This window comes from Hyperolius riggenbachi, chromosome 4 (assembly GCF_040937935.1).
Source record: "Hyperolius riggenbachi isolate aHypRig1 chromosome 4, aHypRig1.pri, whole genome shotgun sequence".
Classification (NCBI taxonomy): Eukaryota; Metazoa; Chordata; class Amphibia; order Anura; family Hyperoliidae; genus Hyperolius; species Hyperolius riggenbachi.
Window position 1 is genome coordinate 372,629,723 of NC_090649.1, and position 25,089 is coordinate 372,654,811.

Sequence of the window (25,089 nt, forward strand, 5' to 3'; positions counted from 1 at the left end):
CAATCAAATAGCACCAAAAGAAAGCTGTATTAGTGACAAGAAAAGGAGGTAAAATTCATTTAGATGGTAGCTTGTATGACTGAGCAATAAACCATTAAAGCTGCAGTGGTCTGAATGGAAAAAAGGCTCTGGTCCTTAAGGGGTGAAAAGACTGCGGTCCTTAAGTGGTTAAACAATGCACATTGCGTGCCTCTAATACTTTTAGCCATAGACAACAATGCAGACCAAATGTTTCAGACAAAAATCTGCTAACTGCATGCTTGTTTCAGTTGTGTGATTCAGGCAGCCTCTGTATGTCTCTCACATCAAGTTCATGTTAAAGTGTCTTTGCCAGTTATCATCTCAACGCCCCCCCCTTTTATCTAGTGCTACCATTCTTTGCTGGTCCTCAGGTCTGTTATGCAATAGAATGTTCATGGTTTCTCTATCAAAGTGATTAGATAGCCCATCTTTTACCTACTCAATGCCACTTATTGGCTGAAGGGAGCTTTGGCTCTGGATCTAAACAGTCCAACAGTTTGCCTTTTCAATTCACAGATCTATGGTGCCTGTGGATACCAGTAAACTTTGTATAAACTTGTATCTGGATTCTTGGAGGAAGGGGTGGGGTGGAGACATTCAGGAGGCTGAGGAAAGCATTTTAGATAACTGTACTTTGTGAGTCCACTATTGTGGGCATTTCTGGGCAGATCAGAAAAAGCATAAGCACGTCTGGCTCATCCCACAAGAAATTACCTCATACTGCAATCTCCTATATTCAGTTCTCTCCTAGTCTTTCTTAATGTTGCTGAATCTATCATGGCCCATATGCAATTTACTTTTTCTCCTGAGTTTTCTTCTAGGTGATAGCAGTAAAAATGTCTCTGTACCATGTTAGCCAAACAAATTATGTAGGTTGAAAAAAAGTTTTGTAAAAGTAATAAAAAAAGCTTGCATCATTTAACTTTGTCAGTTAGCCATTAAGCTGCATTACTTTTACAAGACTTTTTTTTTTATCCTAGGTGATATTAATACTCAAAATAATTTTGATAGTACTTTTTCTCCTACTTTTTTGTACGCTTTCAATTCCAAAGTGCTGTAAATTTATTTTAAGTAGTAGATAAAAATTATCTCCCAGGAGAAAACTCAGGAGAAAAGTTATTTGCGAATGGAGCCCCATTCATGGAACTTCTTAGCAAAGTAAAGGTACACATATAATTCAGTTTTAGTGGAAAACCCTAAAAATGTTATATGGTGGCCTACCATAAGTAGTGCACAGCAAGGGTATTAACCCCCCTGGCGTTCAGTTTCTGTTGGATTTCTGTGCAAAAAGTGTTCCAAATAATTTTTATAACCCTTTTCCCTGTAATATACCAAAATGTGTCAAGCAAGGGTCTAGCATACATTTTGAGTATAATAAAAGCTTGAAACACAAAATAAAAACTAAATTTCAAAATGACTCCCCCAAATCTCTGATCATTTATTTTTTCAAGCTGCAGCTGCTCAATCTGCACTAATACGAATGTAAAGGTTCCATACATTAGCAACGATGGGTAGATTTGACCAAGAGACAAATCTCTCTCTGATCAAATCTGATTAGAGAGAGATCTGTCGGCTGCTCAAACACCACAGGCTGATTCTGCCTGCTATTGCTGCGGAGGGGTGGAGGGAATCACTGCAGGGTGGGGGATCGCTTAGGGGGGTGGGGACACGCCTATACTGTGGTATCTATAGCTAACTACCATGTACTGAGACACTTATAGCTAGCTAACTTATCCTGGGGGGGAAGGGTTGTCAGTGAAAGTGGATAGAGCAGGCAGAAGTTATGGTGGCGGCGCTCGGAGTGGTACCGCTCAGGGCTGTGGAGTCGGGCAATTTTGGGTGCCTGGAGTCGGAGTCGGGAAAAAATGCTCCGACTCCTAATGAATTTGTAACTGTAATTAAAATAGAAAATATGATGAAATGTTCTATTTCTCAGATAATAGTCATTAAAAATAATGTATATATACAGTAATAGCTGTGCTTAGTCCACAAAAATGAAATAAACCAATCAAAATTAGTTACTTGTGCTGCTTCAATAAAGCAGTCCCCGTATTTTTAAGGTCAGATATACATATCTGATTGTGACTGTATATATGATGTGTACACAGGAATCTCTTATATATACTAAATAACATCTATGCTGTAAGAATAAAGCCTGATGTGTAGCTGTGTCACTAATAGAGATGGTCAATAAGATGGAAATAATTCTGCACTGATGCTGATTTATGCAAATGTATGCACTCCCTTTGCTGATGAAATCAAATAATTTGATATGTTGTTAAAATTTGGTTTGGTGACTACGAATTAAAGGGTACCTGAGACGGATGAAAAGTAAAGTTTTATACATACCTGGGGCTTCCTCCAGCCCCCTTCAGGCTAATCAGTCCCTCGCTGTCCTCCACCACCCGGATCTTCTGCTATGAGTCCTGGTAATTCAGCCAGTCAGCGCTGTCCGGCCGCATGCCGCTCCCACAGCCAGGAACATTCTGCACCTGCGCAATAGTGCTGCACAGGTGTAGTATGCTCCTGGCGGCGGAGTGTGTGCATGCGCACTACGCCCGTCTGGCTCAAGTACCTGGACTCACAGCAGAAGATCCAGGTGGTGGAGGAGGACAACGAGGGACTGATTATCCTGAAGGTGGCTGGAGGAAGCCCCAGGTATGTATAAAACTTTAATTTCATCTGTCTCAGGTTTACTTTGTTACACAGTAGTACTATACTCTACATATGCACTCCCCACAGAGCTGCAGGGAATCCACTTAGAATGCTGTGCACATTGAACACAGAGGTCTTGTCTGTCACCCATAAACCTTGTTCAGATTGTGCACGAAGAATGTGTAATAGAGGAAGAATCTCCTCATTCCCCTGCAGAGTACCTGCACATCATTCTTACATGTACCCACACTTACATTGCCTAGGGCCTGATAGATCTTCTTTGTTCCGGTTTGTACCTTTTACAAGTACTCTCACCAAGGACTAGTTTTAGTCTAAAGGGAATAAATATAGTAGTCTACATATCCTTCTCACTTCAGTTGTCTTGTAAAATTCCTAAGCGTTGGCAGTTAAGAGACGAATTTCATGTTACATACTTTTAATCAACAAAATTGTAATATGCAAATTAGAGGAGTTGGAGTCGGTGGAATCCTAAACTGAGGAGTCGGAGTCGGTGGATTTTTGGACCGACTCCACAGCCCTGGTACCGCTTTGATCTTCTTTTTCCTGCCCGTGACCATTATGGACTAAACGCCAGCGAGGTTAAAAGATGTTGAAAACTTGATTGAATGGTAGACTAAGCTATTGAATGCCTTCATGGGATAACAGGTTTGCTAGTTAACAACAAATGCGTGCATTGCTGTTAAAAAAAAACCTGTAATGAAAAAAAAACCCTCTGGGGGATACTTACCTCAGGAGGGGGAAGCTTCTGGATTAAACGAGGCTTCCCCGTCCTCCAGTGTCCCGGCAATCCAGTGCGGAAACGCCCCCCGAACAGCGGCGAGGTAAATATTTACCTACCACGATCCTGCGCAGATGCACTAGCGGCTCTTCATGCGGATTGAGGCAATAATAGCCGAACCCGATCAGACCCGCTCTATTGCTCAGGCACAAGTCCTTAGCGCCTGCGCAGTAGAGCGGATCTGATCAGGTTTGGCAATTTCTGCCTTAACACGAATGAAGAGCCGCAAATGCGCCTGCGCAGGATCGCGGTAGGTAAATATTGCCTGCACACCCTTGTTAAGCCTTGTCGAGAGAGTCAGGGCTGGAATCCCACAAGCTACAGAGGATGGTGAAGCTTCATTTGGACCCCCTCCCAAGGTAGGTAATCACCCAGAGGGTTTTTTTTTTGTTTTTGTTTTGTTACAGTGTCTTGTTAAGCTTTGATGGATTGGCTGATGGGATCTTGAGAGACTCAGAAACAGCTTGATCCCAGAGTTGGGAAAGAACACAGCAGTACTCATACTAGAAGACTGACAAAGATAGATCTAAACTCACTTGCATTAATAACCAATGCAAATGGGTGTAGATTTACTACTCTTATTTTCAAGGGCTGTTCACATGAACACTACATGCAGACACGTGCATGCAACATCTGTATTGCTCAACTCGGACAGCATTCTGCATCTACACTAGATGCTCAGTGGAACAAAAATTTCTTTGTGTAAGTCAAATGTTACATGCAGTATTTGAGACAGCACATTGCAAAGGCCATGTAAATGTGCAAGTCTGTTTTGAGACAGTTTGCTCTGTGCACTATGTAACACCTTAGTATTTAAAGCACTTGGCAGGGAGCTGAATGTCCACACCGAGTACCCCCTTGAAACACCTGTATAAACATACTATAAAGCTTTAAAGAGGTCGAACATCCTTCCAAAAAACTAATTAGTAATTAAGAATGAACAGTAAGTACTCCTAACATTCCTGTGAAGGTTCAAATGTATCACATCATGGAATAACCAAAGAAACGAGACCGAATTAGAAGTATGGATACAATTAGGAATATGGATACAAAAGTGTGAAAGTAAAACACTAAAATTAGTTACATGTGACAGCTACAAGATTATACACAAAACCCTTCAGAAGATGTCATTTTCATATACACCCTCTTCACCTCTCAAGATGCAGGGGACACCCCTCCTTCAAAACCCTTTAACTTGGCAATGGAGCATTACACTGACACGGGACCTGGTGTAATGGAAAGCCAGGACTTTCAGCTTTTCAAAAAGGGTTAAATCCTGCTAGTGGAGCAAACAAAACTTAAACGAGGGACTGCCAAACTCTTTAGAAGGTATAATTCGTAAGTACCCAATATATTTGCACTTTAAACACTACTACTAGAGACTACTTTTAAAGTATACTGGGAACAAAAATATGAAATTACATCTAGCCTTTAAAGACCCAAGTTATTAATTTAATTATTATTTATTGGATGGGGGCTGGCGGAAGCCCCAGGTATGTACATTTTTTTTTTGTTTTTACGGTCTCAGGTTTCCTTTAAATGATACCCGAAGTGACATGTGACATGTTGAGATAGACATGTGTATGTACAGTCCCTAGCACACACATAACTATGCTGTATTCCTTTTTTTCTTTCTCTGTCTGAAAGAGTTAAATATCAGGTATGTAAGTGGCTTACTCAGTTCTGACTGACAGAAAGTGACTACAGTGTGACCCTCACTGTAAAGAAATTCCAACTATAAAACACTTTCCTAGCAGAAAAGGGCTTCTTAGGGCAAGAAAGAGATAAAAAGAGGAATTTCTTTTAGTCAGAAAAAGAAAAAAAAGGAACACAGCATAGTTATTTGTGTGCTAGGCACTGTACATACACGTCACGTCACTTTGGGTATCCTTTAATGCAGAGCAATGTTGTCTCCTCAATAGCCATTTCTGATTAGTCAACAGTAATTTAGCTCTTATTGTCTACCACACATCGTATGGAAGTGAATGATAACCAGATCACTGCAAGCTGGGTGGAAATGGCTCTCTGTGTAGCATTGTGCTATACTCTTGAGCTCTTCTGCTGTCAGATTCTTAAAGTAACAGTGAAGTGAAAAAGAAACGTATGAATCGTATGTGTAGTACAGATATTTCGTAGAACCTTAGTAGCAAAGTAAAGAGTCTCATTTTTATTTTCAGTTATATAGCATTTTTTTTGTAACATTGCATCATTCTGTCTTATTTGCAGTTACAAACCACACACTATTTTAAACTATGAAACAGAGCAGAGCTAATGACCCTTTGAACTCCCCTGCAGTAAAACCTTATATAAAGCTGCCTCTCACTGTTTCTTTAATGTGCAAGTGCTTTAGAAAATACTACCGCCTCTGACCCAACTTGGGTCAGAGAGCTTAGAGCAGCTCTTTTGCATAGATAACAACTGAAGTTTCTTAACTCTTCCTGTACTGGAAACATTGTGAGACTTTGTTCTTTGCTACTAATGTTCTGTTTCTTAGCTATACTATACAATTCATTATATCATAAGTTTTATTTTCACTTCAGATTCCCTTTAAAGGGAACCTAAATTATTTAAAAAAGTTTAACTTACCTGGAGCTTCTACTGGCCCCCTGCAGTCAAACCGATCCTCTGGTCCCCTGCCGCAGCTCAGTTTTGTTTGCGCAACCTCGTTCACTCTCCCGTCAGCAAGAGCTTCCTGCGCAGGCACAGTAAGGGAAAACCTCGTACTGCGTCTGCGCAGGACACTCACCAACGGGAGTACGAATGACGACACGCGCAGCCAGTCGAAAGAAACAAAACTCGTTTTTTTTTCTAAACGATTTAGGTTTCCTTTAAGAAGAATCGGGGGATTACTGGTTGTCAAATAAATCTGAGCTGTCCTGGATTAATTTATGATAGGTTGTTGCTATGGGTCCATGCATTCGTCTGCAGTAGAAGTAACTCTGATTCCACTTCAGGTTTGCTGAATTACTTGAGACTTTTATATCTAATATATTCCAATTTAAAAATGCCTTTGCTAAGCTTATCTAGATATTGTTGACATTTACCACATTTCCGACACAATCATATTATGAATTGTTTTTCTTTTGGATCTCTTGCATTTCTCCAAATCTATCATTTTCATAATCCGAAATGCATTACACATGTTAAAACAAGATGTTAAACTGTTCCTGTGGGAAACAATAGCATTTTGTGCTGCTTGACTGTTCAAATGTTAACATTGTTAATTGTACGCAGCTGATGGCAGCCCTTATGCATTCTTTATGTCAATGTACATTTTTTAAGTTAACACAAATGAGCGTTTGCCAAGATATACTGTTAGGGTGAGAGACACATCCTTTGACTTGAGAGCTGCACCCATCCCCTTATTGACTTGCCTTTCAATCTGAAGAACAGACTGTGCTTGGATGGAGTTGTATTGTTATCACTATACTGTTCTTGTTAAAATTATGCCAGAAGTCTTGCGAAAAAGTCACATTCTGCCCAATGACACACATAAATAGTGATAAGCTGGAGCAGGCTGATTGTATTATAGCTGGTGTTAAATTCGATCTATTTTGAAAGATGCCATTTTTGACAAGATTTGCCTTTCTCATGCTAATGTTTTGTCTTCAGAGGTTTCTGGGTGTATGTTTCAATTGAGCATTTTGACAGCTGACAGCCAGTAGGTTTGGGAACCTATAGCCCAGTAACGTTAAATATTGTTTTAATTCTATGTCCTAGCTATCGCCTCCCTAAGATAAATCCCCTACATGCAAACTACTACTCACCCACCCCCAGTGTAATTCTCTAACTTTAGAGAACTATAGTTAACCCATTTCTAGTTCCATGCAAAAAGCCATTTTGTATAATTTTGTATAATTGTTATGCTCACTGTGAGAAAGACCTGTAGTTCCTTGTCTGGCCTGTGGGTGGTTCAGAACCACATTATGCAGGTTCATTCCACCAGCTGCATCCTGTTGCTGATCATATTGACTATTAAGGACTGCCCTGCTTCCTGCTAGTTGCCAAAACATTGTGGTTGCTGTTGCTTCAAGGCCTAAGTATCTGGACACCTCCTGTACCTGTTCCTTGATTCCTGCAACCCTGTCCCTTGATCCTTACCTGCTTATTTGTTGCTACACCTATTTAGCCTGTTTTTGACTCTGCCTCTTGCCTGTTCCTTTGTACTTTGGCTTGATCTGATAAACCCGTTGCGGACCCTGCTTACCTATTTGACTCTGCTATTGCTTGCTTCTTTGATACTATGCTAATTGTATATATTTGTATGTTGTAAATGTTTGTATATATCCTCTGTATACAGTATATTGCTGTGTACATAGTTAGATAGTTTTATCAGGGTGTTGGATATGTGTGTTAGCTGCATTCCCTGGTTGTTTGATGATTCCCTGTATATAGCGTACTGTGCATGTGGTTTGCATTTAATTTCTATTCTCAATTTATATGCACAATCTGGTTTGTAATAAATACTTTATTGCACCTTATAGTTACAAAGAAAAGGGTCTCACATTTTTATTTTCCGTTATATAGCTTTTTTTTTTGTTTGTTCTATATAACATTGCATCAGACTGTCACCGTTGCATTTAAGCTTTAAAACAAAACAAAGCACAGCTTATGACCCTTTGAACTTTCCTGCAGTAAAACCTTATCTCAAGCTATCTCTCACTGTTTCTTGCTCCTTAGAAAAGAGGACTGAGTTCGACCAAGTTGGTCGACTAGCTCAAAGAAACTCTTTTGCATAGATAACGAGTTTTTTTTTAACTCTTCCTGTACTGGAAAACAATATGAGACTTTTTTATTTGTTACTAATGTTCTATCTATTATCTGTACTACCCATACACTTATCTCTTAAGATTATCTTCACTTCATATTTTATTTAACCACTTCAGTTTCTGGGGTTTTTACCCCTTAAAGGGATACTTAAGCCAAGTTTAAAGTTTAAACATGCAGTTTTACTGACCTGGGGCTTCTACTGGCCCCCTGCAGTCGGCCTGTGCCTGTGTCTGTACTCTAGGACCCTTTGGTCCCCCGCCACACGGCTCAGTTTCGGCAGCTGAGCCTGTTCCTGGCCGCTGCGCCTGCACGGCCCTAGCCCCGTGTGTCCTTGTTCTTGCACCCGTTGCCGGGAGCATTCTGCCTAGCCGCAGTAGAGATTTTCTCATGCAAACAAAAAACTTAAATTTTTAATGGCTCACTGTCCCTTTAATTAAAAAAAATAATTCTCTATCTTTATGATTGCACAAGCGTGCACGAGCGATAGGCGCACAAATGGGCGTGCGTGCACAAGCAGGATCACATCCGTGGCTGTTAGTGCGGGACGTGAGTCTCACGTCCAAAAACCTTTAGAATAGCTAGCTTGGACATGAGATTTTGTGTGTTACAGAGGTACTGTAGGTACTGTGTAGTAGGTGCATTCCAAACCAGAAGTGTAACGCTTCTGCACTAGGACATAACAGCTATTCTTACTATTAATTTGCCTTCTTTAAGCAGGAGGCATATGCAATTATTCAGCTTTATGTGAGACGTATCCCCCATGATGCATCTACTGAATATGCAACTCATTCCTTTATGTGTCTAAAAGCCTTACACAATTCCAGAACTACTGTGTGCATTGTGCCAATGGCCTATTTACTCTACAGAGCCACAAATACTATAAATATTGAACATGAACCTTTCACTGGTTCTTGCAATAGTTGATAGCATCAAGTAAGAATCAGACTCAGAATAATTTATTTTGCCAAGTACAAAGGGGGCTGTACCCAGATTTGGTTTGGGCTCGTACAGGTTTTGCAAGGAAGGGGGTGGGAGTGAGGTTGTATGGTCAGAGTGAGGGGGGAATGTCCGAAAGCCAAGAGCCAAGGCTGCCATACTACGGTGCCTCCAGTCGCACTTGGCAATCATCTGTTATCCCTAAGGAGACTTTGAAAAGGGGGGTGGCCCCCTTATGGCCCAGTTCTTCATGAAAGAAACGTGCGGGGATGGCTGACGCTACTGTGGGTCCCGATTGCTGACATCTGGCAGTGCTGCTGTGATGGGTCCTAACTATTCTGCAGAATTTGGCAGGGCTTCTGGTTAAGCGTCTGGCATCATGTAAGGTCTGAACCAAATATGTCCCTGCTGCGGTGGATGGAGCTAGGATCCAAAGGCCAAAGGTGTCCCAATTGGCGCAGTGTCTTCTGACCTCAGTGAAGACCCAACCTCCTAGGTGGCACACACGGCCACACGACTCCACGCGGCCTGTACCTGCACAGACAACAGACTTAGGCAACAGCAAGGCGGCAACATTTCTGGGTCCCGAACTCTCCACTACCTGCACAACATCCCAGGCTACAGGTGAATTGTTAGGAAAAAGGGAAAAAAAGCAAGAAAAGGCCAGAATCCTGTGGCCGTGTCTGCCTATTAAGGCGCCATCTGCAGAATCTTGCAAAGTTCTCCCTTTATTACTAGCTCGCCTTTCATTAAAAACACAGTGGCAACCTGTAGCACAAGATGGGGAGGGTCTGTAGTGAGTGCTGCTGGACAGCTTATATTTACTTACTTAGTCATATACAAATTTAAATCTTAAAAGTAAATCATTCGGAAAACCCTTTCAAATAGCTTCATAAAAAGATCTTTTGGAAACCAATGCTAACGTTGTTTTTAGAGTCATATAGACTAACCCTATCACCGTAATCTCAGTGTGTCGTCTTGTGTATCAGCTTTCATTCATGTAATCATATATATCTGTAGGTAAATGTGTTTCCAATAAACATAGCCCTAATTGAATGCTTAGGATGATTACATGTGTCATTTTCCTTTGAAGCCAAGCTTCCTCTTTGGGAGGGCTTAGATCACATGTAGATGATGAAGTCCTTTTAAGCTGAAACAATGTAGAATTGGAATTTTTTTTATTTTTTTTAAAGGACTCCGAATATGAACATTCACATATAGGTCTTTGACTACATGGAATTTGTATTATTTATTTGGACCATGGTTACATTTGGGAATGATTATCATATCCCAGATGGCAAAAGATGAGGACTAATGAGCTTCTGGAGTAAATTAGTCAAAATGTGTGGGAATTATGGAGCTCCAAATGGTATGGATTTTGGAGTTGACAAATTCATTTAAATATTTTGTATGGAAAACACAAACAGAGACCGGAAGGGTAGAATGTTAACTGGATAAATAAAGATCCTAAACTTTGCTATAAAAAGTCATCCTAATTAACAAAATCCTAATAATATTTTCCTGCCTTGATCTACAGCGGCTGTTAAATGCTAGATTTGAGCGCCACATGTTACCACATCAAGTATCTGCACATTAAGGCTCCCTGCACACTACATGCGATTCCGATTTTTAATCGCTTGTTACATGCGATTCCGATTTCCGATTTTTAATCGTTACTGCATGCTGCGTTCTTTTCTGCGTTTTTCTGCTGATAGCGTTGAGGGAAAATTGGAATCGCAAATCGGATTTGCAGTGTGCAGGGAGCTGCTGGCCCCCCCATTTTATTGTTTTGTTTATATATGGTCCATTTTTTATCCTGCTGGTGCCTCTGTCTGTTAAACAAATTGTTCAGTTATAATATTCATTGTAGTTTTTTGTGTTGCTCTCCAAATGGTTTTAGGTCCAGAGCTGTGGCAAAGCTGCTAGTTTAGTCCCTGTGGAGACTTGATGCTGTATAATCACGATAGTTCCCTTTTTGCCTACATCTGAATCCGTGCGTAATGAATGATCATAAACTGAAAGACAATTGTTGTTTTTCCATTTTTTAACTAATGGATGTTATGATATGCGGCAATTACATTTCTCATTGCTGCCTTGCATTTTGATTCTTTTGTCATTTTTTTTTCTTTCCCATTTTAATATTTTTTCCTGGAGCTCAAACCATAGCTTGTTGTTCAAGTTTAAAGATGAACTGGTGAAAAATGGCAAAGATTTTGTACATACCTGGGGCTTCCTCCAGCCCCATCCGCCTAGATCGCTCCCACGCCGCCATCCTCCACTGCCTGCAGCTACGAGAAGTGGGTCACAGCACTTCTGTCAGTGGGAGCCAGTCTAGCGTAAGAGAAGTGAGCTGTTTGCATATCTCTCCAGCAGCTGCTGAAGAGATACGTAGAGGGTGCACTTCTCCTGCGTAGGCTGGCTCCGATGGCGCCAGTGACGGGACCCGGTTCTCGTAGCTGAGGATGGCACCGTGGGAGCAATCCAGGCGGATGGGGCTGGAGGAAGCCCCAGGTACTGTATGTATAAAATCTTTTTCATTTTTCATCTATGGTTTCCTTTAAAACAGTAGGTACTTGCGATAATTCAGCTTTAAGTTAACATCTGTGGTTACTCACAATGCACCGCTACTGAATATGCAAATGATCTCTTTATGCCCTTGTAGCAAGGCTTGCATCCAAAACCGCTGGTGTATAGCATGCCTATAGCTTTACATTTTCAACCCCCCTATACTTTTCTAGTGGTTTGGGTCACGCCGAGCTGCTTGATTACTCTATAGTAGAATGTAGTCCGTTATTCACATTACCCACTTTTACCTTCATATTCCTGGTTTCAGCATCAGAAAAACTTCCCATATCTACAGTATATGTTGCTGTATATTGGTAAATAACCCAGACTCCCAGTGATGTTTAGCCTAGGCTGCCTGCTTATTTTCCCAGAACCACCTTCCATTTCTGATGACTTCGGAACACACAGTAAACAATCATTCTGTATTAATGTATCTACCAGCAGTAAAGATGTCATCTGTCACATGTTTAAGAATGTAAATCAGTTTGAGGAAATATTTTACAATGGGCAAATACTGACTAAATAATTTATAAGTAATGTACAAAATAAGCAATTTTATTCATTAAGTTATATTCTGTAACGTTCCTATTTAAACTTTGCTAAATGTATGCAGAAGAGTTGTGGTTTTCTTAATGAAAAGGGTACAAACGCACATACACACCACTCTTTAAAACCTGTTAAACACAGAATCTTCCCTTAAAACAATATTGTTCTTGTTCTGATATTTTATACCAATGTACGGTAAGCCTACAGACATTCTGCTGCACAACTATGTCCTGCAGGCTTTTACCTCTCTGGTTTGACTCATGGTCAGTTTTCTCTGTAAATATTACAGTCTGGGGAGTCATTGTTGCACATTTAAACATTAGGCTATTTTCCATGTTGTTCCATTAAAAGAAAACAGAGACACATTAAGCATCACACCACAATCATGAGTGCCAGCTGTACCTCCTCAGATTGCTGCTAGCTGCCATATCCCAACATTCAAGCAGCAGGAACATTTCAGAAATGTTTTCAAAGTATGCCTCATAATATAAAAACTTAAATGACCAAGAGGTCAGCTGAAGTATTTCTAAGTTAAACAGTTCTTCATTTTAATCATTTAGAGGTACGCTGTAGTTGTTAATGGTGTACTTTAGTCATAAGACAACTATGATTTCAAAGAACATAAATGTGTGCCATTCAACACTATTCATCCCCTCATTCATCCTATGCTAAATGAATATCCTGTTAATCTCTGTGGCTTCTTGTCACATGATCACCTGGAACTTTTCAGTTGATACAACTGCAAATTATCAGGCCGGGGTGTTCCAGTTTATCCAATGCCTCTCACCTTAAACTGCAAATACATATATTCATGCATAGCACTTCAATTATGATTGTGTAACAGTCTGGGACTTCCATGATTCCCACATTGCTGTTTTCTCAAAGCATTCCTCGAACTAGCTGTACACCACCAAATAACAAGCACCTGGCTTTAAAACAAACCAGTAATTTTTAATGGACAAAAAATGTACTTTCTTACCTCAGTGGAGGGAAGCCTCTGGATCCTCTACGACCCCTCCTCTTCACCTCTGGGACCCTCTTCACCTTTGCAGCTGCTCTTGTCTCAGAACGAGCATGGACGCAATTAGTGCTGAAGGCCTGGGCAGCTAAACTTTCAGAGGCCGAGTGCCCAAACTGCGACCTAACACCGACTTATTTATCTCCGAGTGCCAATGGGGGGTGGGGTTGCGGCGCGCGCAGCACCGAAAAATGGGTGTGGCCATGATATTGTATGGGCGGAGCTAACGTAATGATGTAACAGCGAGGCATAAGAAAGCAGTGTTTCCGCCATGATGTGGTGAAACGAGGATTCGCATCATGGGTGTGCAGACCCTGTATGATGCTATTTATACCCGCCGTAACCCCAAAGCAGCAAATATAGCCAACTATGACCATTAAGGGCTCATTCACACTATGTGCTGCGCTGTCAGTTTTGACGCAACGCACATAATGTAAGATTCATATGGTAACATGAAAGTCAATAGACTTCCATGTTACCATTCACACTACAGGTGTGCGTTCCCATGCGTTACGTTGTAACGCATCTGGGAACATTTTAACGCACAACGCATACGTTTCCCCGATGGGTACAGCTGCCGACGTCCACGCTTTAGCGCACCACAACGTGCATTCCATGCGATCCCTGTGCATTGGCAGCGCATGCATGAAATCGCATTCGTGCATACGTTCTGTAGTGTGAATGAGCCCTTAATAATAAATGCAGCAACAGTTACCCCAGACACCAGAAAATAAACGCAATGTGTGCAACATTTCAGCAGAAAATCTTGCAATGTGGGCCACATTTCACCAGAAAACAAACGCAGTGGGCCACATTTCACCAGAAAATAGATGCAGTGGGCCACATTTCAAGAGAAAATAAACGCAGTGGGCCACATTTCACCAGAAAACAAACGCAGCGGGCAGCATTTCACCAGAAAACAAACTCAGTGGGCCACATTTCACCAGAAAACAAACGCAGCGGGCAGCATTTCACCAGGAAATAAACGCAGTGGGCCACATTTCCCCAGAAAACAAACGCAGCGGGCAGCATTTCACCAGAAAACAGACGCAGTGGGCCACATTTCACCAGAAAATAAACGCAGTGGGCCACATTTCACCAGAAAATAGATGCAGTGGGCCACATTTCAAGAGAAAATAAACGCAGTGGGCCACATTTCACCAGAAAACAAACGCAGCGGGCAGCATTTCACCAGAAAACAAATGCATCGGGCAGCATTTCCCCAGAAAACAGACGCAGTGGGCCACATTTCACCAGAAAATAAACGCAGCAGACAGCATTTCACCAGAAAACAAACGCAGTGGGCCACAATTCACCAGAAAACAAACGCAGTGGGCCACATTTCACCAGAAAATAAACGCAGTGGGCCACATTTCACCAGAAAATAAACGCAGCGGGCAGCATTTCACCAGAAAACAAACGCAGTGGGCCACAATTCACCAGAAAACAAACGCAGTGGGCCACAATTCACCAGAAAACAAACGCAGTGAGCCACATTTCACCAGAAAATAAACGCAGTGGACCACATTTCACCAGAAAACAAACGCAGTGGGCAGCATTTCACAGTAAATAAACACAATGTGGGAAACATAGCATTTAGCAGAAAATAACACAGTGGGCCGCATTTCATCTGCAAAAAAAGTAATGTACTCACCTGACAGAAGTCTTCTCTCTCTGCTGGGCTCTGGCGCGCATCTCCCCCGGACGTTCCTTCTGCAGCTGAGTCTCCCGCGCTGCCGCTGACAGGCAGAGTGCAGGGCTACGGGAAGATGGCGCCCGAAGCCCTGTACTGGAGACAAATAGTCTCCAGTACAGGGCTTCGGCGGCCATCTTGCCGTAGCCCTGGTCTGCCTCCCGGGAGACTGCGGGGCTGCGGGCTATGAACTGGCACGGCGGCGTCTAGTAGACGCTGCGGCCAGTTCATAAGCAGCGGTGGCGTGCCAGCAAATTAGCCCGGCACGCGTGTCATAGGTTCGCCACTGCTGATCTAGGAGCTGCTCATTGATGGAGGAAGAATGTGCACTGGCAGCTCCATGCTACTGTGCAGGCTACACAGTGCTGCCATGTGGACCTATTACACAATTCTTGTCGAATAGGTTCAGAGGGTCCCAGCACTAGAATGGCAAGCTTGAGGGGGATAGCGGAGGCACCTGGATATTCCAGAGGATTCCCTCTGTTGAGGTATAACCTTTTTTGCTTTTGAAAAGCCACAGGTATCCTTTCGAGAAAAGGTAAACTTTTTGGGAAAATATTCTCTCCAGGTGAACTACCGTATTTGCCACCATATAAGACTCTCCAGAATATAAGATGCACCTAGGTTTAGAGTGATGCGCCCATGTTCCAGGAACATCTTGTACATGTTCTTCCCCAAATGGTGTCCTCCTGAGTTCCCCATGTGCCCTCCTGTATCCCCATGTGTCTTCCTGTGTCCCCCCTGTCTCTTCCATGCGTCCTCCTGTATCCCCCATTTCTCCCCCATGTGTCTTCCTGTGCCCCCATGTCTCCTTCTGTGTCCTCCTCTGTCCCCTTCTGTTCCAGCGTGTGACCGGCTCCCCCACGGGCCTCCACTCCCCCCCCCCCCCCCCTTGTGTCTCCTGCCCCCACGGGGTGTGTAGCTGTAGCTGGCTTACCTAATACATGGTGCCCGCGGGGATTGCAGGCATCCGTCTCCTGCGTACAGCTACCTCTAGTGATCGGCTTGCATTGAGGGTGTCATCAGTACAAGCCAATCACTAGAAACCAAAAAGTAACTACACTGCAGAATCTTAGTAGAAGTTCTGTGCGCTGTAACAAATAAAGGTTTTTCTGTAAAGGTTATTATGCTGTTGCTTATATTTTAGAGCTGAAGGAGAGTGTTGGGTTTAGGTCTTCTTTAAAGGGAAGGTTCAGGGACAGTTGGTAAAAAATAAAAATCCGAATCCACTTACCTGGGGCTTCCTCCAGCCCGTGGCAGGCAGGAGGTGCCCTCGGCGCCGCTCCGCAGGCTCCCGGTGGTCTCCGGTGGCCGACCCGACCTGGCCAGGCCGGCGGCCAGGTCGGGCCTCTTCTGCGCTCCATTGTGCGTTCCACGCCGGCGTGCTGACGTCATCGGACGTCCTCCGGACTGTACTGCGCAGGCTCAGAACTACTGAGCCTGCGCAGTACAGCCCGGAGGACGTCCGATGACGTCAGCGCGCCGGCGTGGAACGCACAATGGAGCGCAGAAGAGGCCCGGCCAGGTCGGGTCGGCCACCGGAGACCACCGGGAGCCTGCGGAGCGGCGCCGAGGGCACCTCCTGCCTGCCACGGGCTGGAGGAAGCCCCAGGTAAGTGGATTCGGATTTTTATTTTTTATCAACTGTCCCTAAACCTTCCCTTTAAGCTTGGAGTCCTTTTCAAAGCAACACATGAATGCTTTAATATAATGATTTACATGATCAATATGAAGTCAGGGTTTTTATTTCTAATGTGTTTTCTATTAACAATTAATGCAAGTTGTTTGCTTTTCAGCAGATGAAAATGATGATCAGGGACTGTTTTCTGGAACTGGTCAACCACCCGAGAGATCGCCTTCTACATACCAGCCTGGAAATGTGCCAACATCTAACTATACTGGTATTCAGATTCCTCCAGGAGCACATGCACCAGCTAACACTCCAGCAGAGCTTCCGCACAGTACAGGTAACAATGCTTCTATTCTCTTAAATTTGCAGAGGACTTTTTCTTACCATTCGAATATATGGTGGCAATATGTTAAAACCCTACTTCACTGTCCCAAATTTTTCATTGTTAATAGAGATGAATTGAGGACTGATATATGGTAATTTACACAATTTCTATATCTGGTGAAGCCATTCCAGTGATATTCCCTTGGGAACTGTCACATCACCCATCAAGAAGTTTTAACCTTATGAGGAATGTTTGCATGCAGTGCTAGAATAGGATGATATACTAACCTAGCTAACTAATGATAACACGTTGTAGTTTGTGTAATCGTTACATTTGGCTGCACCTACAATAACAGTGGTGTCTCTTGAGAATAACATTTGTGTAGGCCTACTCAGCGTGTTTGTTCCAAATGTAATATCTATGTATAAAACCAGCATACCATCAGTTAATGCACAGAACTCATACCCAGGGGGACACTTAGTATTGTTTATTTAATGACCCTGCTTATTTTCAGGATCAAAGAGAGGATTGGGAATTATACAGTAGTAATTGTGTGATTATTCTTTTTATTTGATATTGATTCATAAGGGACCAGTCTGTTTCTTTTTATTATATTACCTGCTATGCAGTCAAAGGACACATGTTTTACCTTTAGAGACAATAGGAATTTCTGGTCCTTAACAGAGCAAATGCTCATTGTTAAACGTCCCCCAGTGGAATACACTATTGTTGATCACATCTGTTAAATGTTTGCTATAAGTTAGGGCAGAACACTGGCATAGTGGTTAGCACTCTTGCCTTGCAACGCTGGGTCCCCGGTTCGTATCCGCATCTGCAAGGAGTTTGTATGTTCTCCCCGTGTCTGCGTGTGTTTTGTTCCGGGCACCCGTTTCCTCCCACATCCCAAAAACATACAGATAAGTTAATTGGCTTCCCCTAAATTGGCCCTAGACTATGATACATACACTACATGATACATACACTACATGATACATACACTACATGATACATAGATAGACATATGAATATGGTAGGGACTAGATTGTGAGCCCCTCTGAGGGACAGTTAGTGATAAGACAATAAACTCTGTACAGTGCTGCGTAATATGTCGGCGCTATATAAATACTTGACTAAATAATAATAAATAAGTGAAAGGTGGTACCGATCAATCTTGTGACCTCTTATGTAAGCTAGAATGCATTGTTTATATGATATTTGCTATTGTTTATGTAAATAAAATAACAAACTAAGGTCAATTAGATTATTATTTAGTATTTATACAGCGCCAACATCTTCTGCATCACTGTACAGAGTGTATTGTCTTGTCACTTAACTGTCCCTCAGAGGGACTCACAATCTAATCCGTACCATGGTCATATGTCTGTATTGTATAGTGTATGTATCATAGTCTAGGGCCAATTTTCTTTTGGAGAGGGGGGCCAATTAACTTATTTGTATGTTTTTGGGATGTGGGAGGAACCCAGAGTGCTCAGAGGAAACCCACGCAGACACTGGGAGAACATACAAACTCCATGCAAATAGTGTCCAATACCAAGTACTGCAAGGCAAGAGTGCTGACCACTACGCCACCATGCTGCCCAAACGTACTTAAATGTACACAGTTCTGTAAAAGTAGAAAAGATTGTTATTGTGTATATAAATATAATCCCAAACTAAAAGTCAAATAGCCTAACACATTTAATTGTATGTCATTCTAACATCACCCACAGGTGGAATTTAACGGGGGGGAAAGTATGCTAAGGACAAAGGTGACATAAATATCCATTATTCTTTTTAACCATTGCGTTAGGTTAATAGAAGAGATGGGGCTTTGCTCCTCCATACATAAGGTTATTATCAATACAACTATACTACTATTTCTTACACAATTCCTGCTATAATTATTCCAAGTCAAAATAACTCGGTATGTATGCAACATGTCTTCAGAATATAATAATTCTTGCGTTGTTTGTTGTCAACATGCCCAAATGAAATCATACCACATGTTAGCTCTTACTGTTCAGTGGTATTTGAGTTACATCCTTTTATGATTCCTACATTTTTAAATTTTAGTTTAGGTTAGTTAGTTAGTTCTGTTCCTAACTGAGATTGAGGATTTAGGTAAGTCAACCAGTCGTTTGTTGTTTTTGTGTGTGTGTGTGTGTGTGTGTGTGTGTGTGTGTGTGTGTGTGTGTGTGTGTGTGTGTGTGTGTTTTAGGGATCAAATTCAAAGTTTGATTTTGATATTCTCCAGCCATCACAAGGGACACCATAGGAGAGTGGTGCTCCGCCTCTTCCTGTGGAAACACTAAACACAAGGGCATTATGTACAGTGGCGGCTCCAGGAATTTTTTTTAGGGGGTGCTATGCAGGTGCTGGACCAATTTCCGGGGTAGCTGATGGCCGCGGCAAAAAATGGGGTGTGGCCAAAACCTGCAGAAGATGGGCGTGGTCATGACCGGATGAGGGCAGGGCTAACTGTAATTTAAAGTGAACCCGGGGTGAGAGTGATATGGAGGCTGCCATATTTATTTCCTTTTAAACAATTCTAGTTGCCTGGCAGCCCTGCTGATCTATTTGGCTGTAGTAGTGAACTGAATTGCACCAGAAACAAGCATGCAGATAATCTTGTCAGTTCTGACAATATTGTCAGAAACCCCTGACCTGCTGCATGCTTGTTCAGGGTCTATGGTTGAAAGAATTAGAGGCAGAGGACCAACACGGCAGCCAGGCAGCTGGTATTACTTAAAAGGAGATACATATGGCAGCCTCAATATTATTCTCACCTCGGGTTTCCTTTAAAAGTGCAACGCAAAGACAGAGGGCCCAAGTTTTGGTGACCCTTTTCCCAGAAAATGCACATAATTGTGCAGGTTTTCTCAAGAAAATACACGTTATGTGAGCAGATTTGAACAAAAAAACACGTTCAATAACCCCAATATGCACAATCGTTAGCAGATATGGCCCCAATATGCACAATCAGTAGCAGATATGATCCCAATATGCACAATCGGTAGCAGATATGGCCCCAATATGCACAATCGGTAGCAGATATGGCCCCAATATGCACAATCGGTAGTAGATATGGCCCCAATATGCACAATCGGTAGCAGATATGGCCCCAATATTCACAATCTGTAGCAGATATGACCCCAATATGCACAATCGTTAGCAGATATGACCCCAATATGCACAGCGCAGCTCCCACGATCCTCTTCTTTCTGGACGTCGGGGCGCTCTACTGTTTAAACTTCCTGCCGGGACAGGAAGTTCTGTGTAGCTGCAGCCGGTCCGGAACCCAGCGCGGAAAGAAGCAGCGGGGACTCGCGCTGGCCGGAACAGGTAATGTACACCCGCTGTATTGCGTCAGTCGTTGGGAATTCGAACGCCGCTATCAACGCACTCCCGACTCGCCGGCGATCGAGAGAAATCTTCCGCATGGACGGATCGACGGGAAAGATCGATTTAGGACGGAAATCGATCGTTATGTCAGCGGTGTGCGCGGCGATTTCACAGCCGATTTGATCACTGTGATCGAATCGGCCATATATCGGCGGGAAAATCGATAGTTGTATGGGCCCCTATAGCGTACCGTAAGATTTTGTGCCAGTTATGTACTAATGCTTTGATTACATCAGTCATCCAATATATTTAAAGGTTTAATGGTTTCTGTCAGAAAGGAGGTGCAGGAAACATTGGACAGTTTTAAATAATCTTTTATACCTGTCACCCCTGACTTCCCAGCGCCCTTGGCATCTTAACTGGATCTGTAGGTGTGTGTTTATGTATGTATATGTATATATATATATATATATATATATATATATATATATATATATATATATATATATATATATATATATATATATATATATATAATATGTGTGTGTGTGTGTGTGTGTGTGTGTGTGTGTATATATATGTGTGTGTGTGTATGTATATATATATATATATATGTGTGTGTATATATATATATATATATATATGTATATATATATTATATAATATATTGTATATGTGTGTGTGTGTGTGTGTGTGTGTGTGTAAGTACCTACTTTTTAAGAACGAATACCATTAATTAAATCTACCTTGGAACAGTTGAGTTCTGTATTTTAAGGATCCTAAAATATTTAATATATCGTAGCTATTCATAAGAATTAACTTATGATATTGTTTGCAGCTTTTATGTGTAACTCTGTTTGATGTAAAAAGCAATAAGAAAACCTTTACATCAACTATTCCACCAACTAGGAGCTAGGCGACATAAAAGTAAAATGCTTTGTGATTTGAGAGAAATTTTGAAAGGTTGCAATTGTAACCAAAACACTGAACTTAGTTAAAATTTGGTATAATTACATTTGTCCATGATACTTGTGAGAAAAAAAATCACTAAAATCTGAAAGGGTCAGTCAGAAAACGTGCAGTGAATTGACTTCAGTGAATCTGCTAGTGATATGAATCATTAAGTTAATAGTAATATAAATCTGCTACTTGTAGAAACATTACGCCAATGTGAAATGTTTTTTTAGGTCAAAATGTAAACTGATATCATGTCAGTTTGAAAGATCAATTTTAATTTTGTTTATAAATGAGCAAGGTGTTTCCTTTCATTATCTTGTGTTTGTTTTACATCATTCACTCACATTGCCATAATCACTTCTGAAATATTTTGCTTTTTTATCAGAGGGAAATCCTCCTGATATCTACAAAGAATACTTAATGTACTAGTTCAGGTCATATTTATGTCACTTCCATTGTTAATGAGGAGGGCCGCCCAAATGTTTCTCTTGCCACACTTGTAATACTGTTTGGCTGCCTTCACTGGGTGGACAAATGTAAGATTTTATTTTCAGAGGAAAAAACTCGCTGTTTAAAGTCTTTATTCAGTTTCATGTTATTCACCCCTGTATTATTATTATTATTATTATTTTTTATTGTCAAAGAATATATGAAATCACATTTTTACACTAATCAATATAAATCTCAAATTATTGCAAGGATATTTTAATGTGATTTCAGTTAACTATAAAGTAAGTACTATAAAATAACTAATAACTGCAAGTCCGTTTTAGGAGATGTATTCTTGAGCTTTGGGAGCTGCTCATGTCCCAGTGAGGCTCCTGAGTGGGAACTCGGCATCATAAAAATTGGTCTTTTTGATGTCAATTTTAGGGTTAAGAGTGCAGCTCTGTATTGTTCTGTAGTGGTATGACTCTGGAAGGGACATAAGTCAATCATTTTTTAACATAAAATCAACAATTTATATCACAACACTGAATAACAACTCATACATGATCAAATCAAGATTCGATACATGGGCATGCTTATTTTATATGCAAACAATGTCATAATAATGCCACTAACAGTATTCCTTTCCGAATACGTTGGGGGGAAAAAATGACAATTTTAGGGTTAAGAGTGCAGCTATCGTCCTGTAGTGGTATGAGGAGCTTTGAAACATGCAGGCAATTTCATTAGGTAGACTTTTAGCTAGAAAGAGGAAGGACAGCTGAAAAAGGCAAGCTTAGGGCCTGTTTCAACTACACGTGGATTCTAGATGCAGAAAAACTCCAATGAATGTCTATGGTCCTTTTTCCATTAAACGCGATTTTTCTGATGCATATTTCCCATAGGCATTCATTGGAGTCAGTTTTCTGCATCCAGAATCCCTGTGTAGTGGTAACAGGCCCTTAGAGTTGTAAACCACAAATCAGGCATTTTGTAATCAGATAATCAGAACTTATAAAGAAGCGAACATTATCGGCCTGACCTTCTCTCTCTTCACTTCTATGTATTGTAGAGCTAATAGGCAGGTTCAGTAACACCCCAGTATACTTTTAAATTGGATACAAACACTGTTCAAAGTTAGCATTGATGGATAATTTGATGTGCAGTGGCTTTACAAGCTACATACTATGGTATATGAAATTCTGTATGGTTTAAAGGATATCTGTTTACAAATTGAGCTTATCCTAAAGGAAACCTAAAGTGAATAACATTATTTAAAATAAACACAATGTGCCTTCAAATGAATATTACATTCTTACCTCACTGTCAGTTCCTCTCAGAAGCTTTTTCTTCTTAACCACTTGAGGACCGCAGTTTTAAACCCCCCTAAAGAGCAGGCCATTTTTCACTGAATTGGCAACTGCAGCTTTAAGGGCTCGCTGCAGGGCCGTCCAACTCAGCACACAAGCGATTCCCCCTCCCCCTTTTTCTCCCCATCAACAGAGCTTTCTGTTGGTTGGGTCTGATTGCTCCCCCAGTGTTAATTTTTTTTTTTAACAAATATTTTTATTACTGTATATACTCACATATAAGCCTAATTTTTCAGCACAGAAAAGGTGCTGAAAAGTTACCCCCTCGGCTTATGTGTGAATCAGTGGAGCAGTATGGATGGTGGAGCAGGTTTTGTTACTGGCAGAGGAGTGTAAGGACCGTGCACTAGTAATCATGCTCTTGCCAGATGGCTCCCTGCTGTGTCCATGCCCCGGATCCCCTGCAACATGGGGTGCAGAGTGCACTGCTCAAGACTACCTGTGTCTTCTGGCTTGTGGAGCGGAGCGTGGAAGCAACGTGTCAGCAGTGAATTGATTGGGGATTCTTCCTGTGTGGCAATTGCTCATATCTCATATCTCTGATGCCATCTAGTGGCATTTTTAGACACAGCTATATCATCATTGGTGCACATCTGGTTATGGGGAGAGAGGATGACTTGTACTGGGGGCAGATATGGCTACTGTGGAGGGGGCTATACTGGGTAGGGGGCTTATACGCAAGTCAATCATTTTTTCCTGGTTTCTGAGGGAAAAGTGGGTACCTCGGCTTATACGCGGGTCGGCTTATATGCGAGTATATACAGTATTTATTTTTAAAGAAATTTACTTATTTTTTTATTATCCCTCTCCCTTCCTCCCACCGTCAGCCAATCAGCGCGATCGACTGTGATAGGCTTCAGCCGAGTGACACGACTGTCCCCAGTACAGTGCTGCCTTAGATAGCAGCGCTGTACTGAGTAAATAGATGGCGGTTTCGCCATCTAACAGTCTCCTAGCGGTGATCCCAGCTGGGAGACTGATGGCGGAGCTCCTTCATTCATGCGGAGATGCGCGCGATCTTCTGCAAATCCCCGTTCTAGGACTTGATGCCAATTGGTGTTAGGCGGTCCTGGGGCCACCGCCACGCTCATGCCCTGACAAGATTTTCTCAGAACTGAAATACTTCAATTGCTGTCAGGTATAATCAGTTGCTGTCAGTTATAACTGAAAGGACAACTGATGAGCAAGGTAATGTCCTTATTTCCCTATGCCTCAAGTAGGCAATATTACAGTTTAACAGCATGCTGACCAGGAAGCTGTTATTGGGTTATGGCGGACGAAGAATTCCATTGATCAAGGTGCACAAACAGGATGCAGGAGAGGAGAAAGAGATTAATGAGCAGACTACAGGGGAGGTAATGTGTATGTTTATTTTGCCTTTTAATTCCCTCTCAGGTTTGCTTTATGTGAACTCTAAAGCTCTCCTTTTACCCTCTCCACAAATTCCCCCAGTACCTGCACCTATCCAGCTGTCCTGTCTAGTTGCACATGTCAGCTGGCATGGTATTTGTTTGCATACCACATGGCATACTGCTTATTGCTAGATGGCCCTGTGTTGTAGATAGTAGAATACCTCTCAATGTCAGTTTACAGGCTACCTACAGAAGAACAGTGTCTCCAAATGGAGAAAAACAAACAATAATAAACGTCTTTTTATTTGCTGATTAAAGCTTTCTATACACGCCAGATAGAACTCGTCTAATTCGGTAGTTTGTGCATGTCTCATCCAAGAATCCAACGTGTGTGTCCCCTGAACTTGTGTCAAGATCTAAACTAGATATTGGATGGAATAGTATAGTTGTTATAGTTATTCGCATAGTAGTTAGTTCTTTAATTGGGCAGAATCAGAAAAAAGTACATTGCAAGTCCCTGGGACCTATGAGGGGATTATAACATCACTTTGAAGAGAAACACAAGTCATTCATTTTTTAACATTAAATCAACAATTTATATCACAACACTGAATGCCACTAACAATATTCCTTTCCGAATATGTTGGGAGGGGGGGGGGGGGAGATACAAGACACCCTTCA

At 41.7% G+C, this 25,089-nt stretch overlaps 1 protein-coding gene across 2 annotated transcripts in view; it reads left to right on the forward strand.

The window, feature by feature from the left end:
• VTA1 (vesicle trafficking 1) overlaps positions 1-25,089 on the forward strand; it is a 329,615-nt gene that overhangs the window by 243,427 nt on the left and 61,099 nt on the right. Inside the window, exon 6 of one of the 2 annotated variants that reach the window (XM_068232038.1) lies at positions 16,803-16,970. In XM_068232038.1, the coding sequence (XP_068088139.1) occupies positions 16,803-16,970 (168 nt within the window). Of the gene's footprint in view, positions 1-16,799; positions 16,971-25,089 lie in introns of both variants that reach the window. The other variant, XM_068232037.1, reaches the window with a different exon arrangement.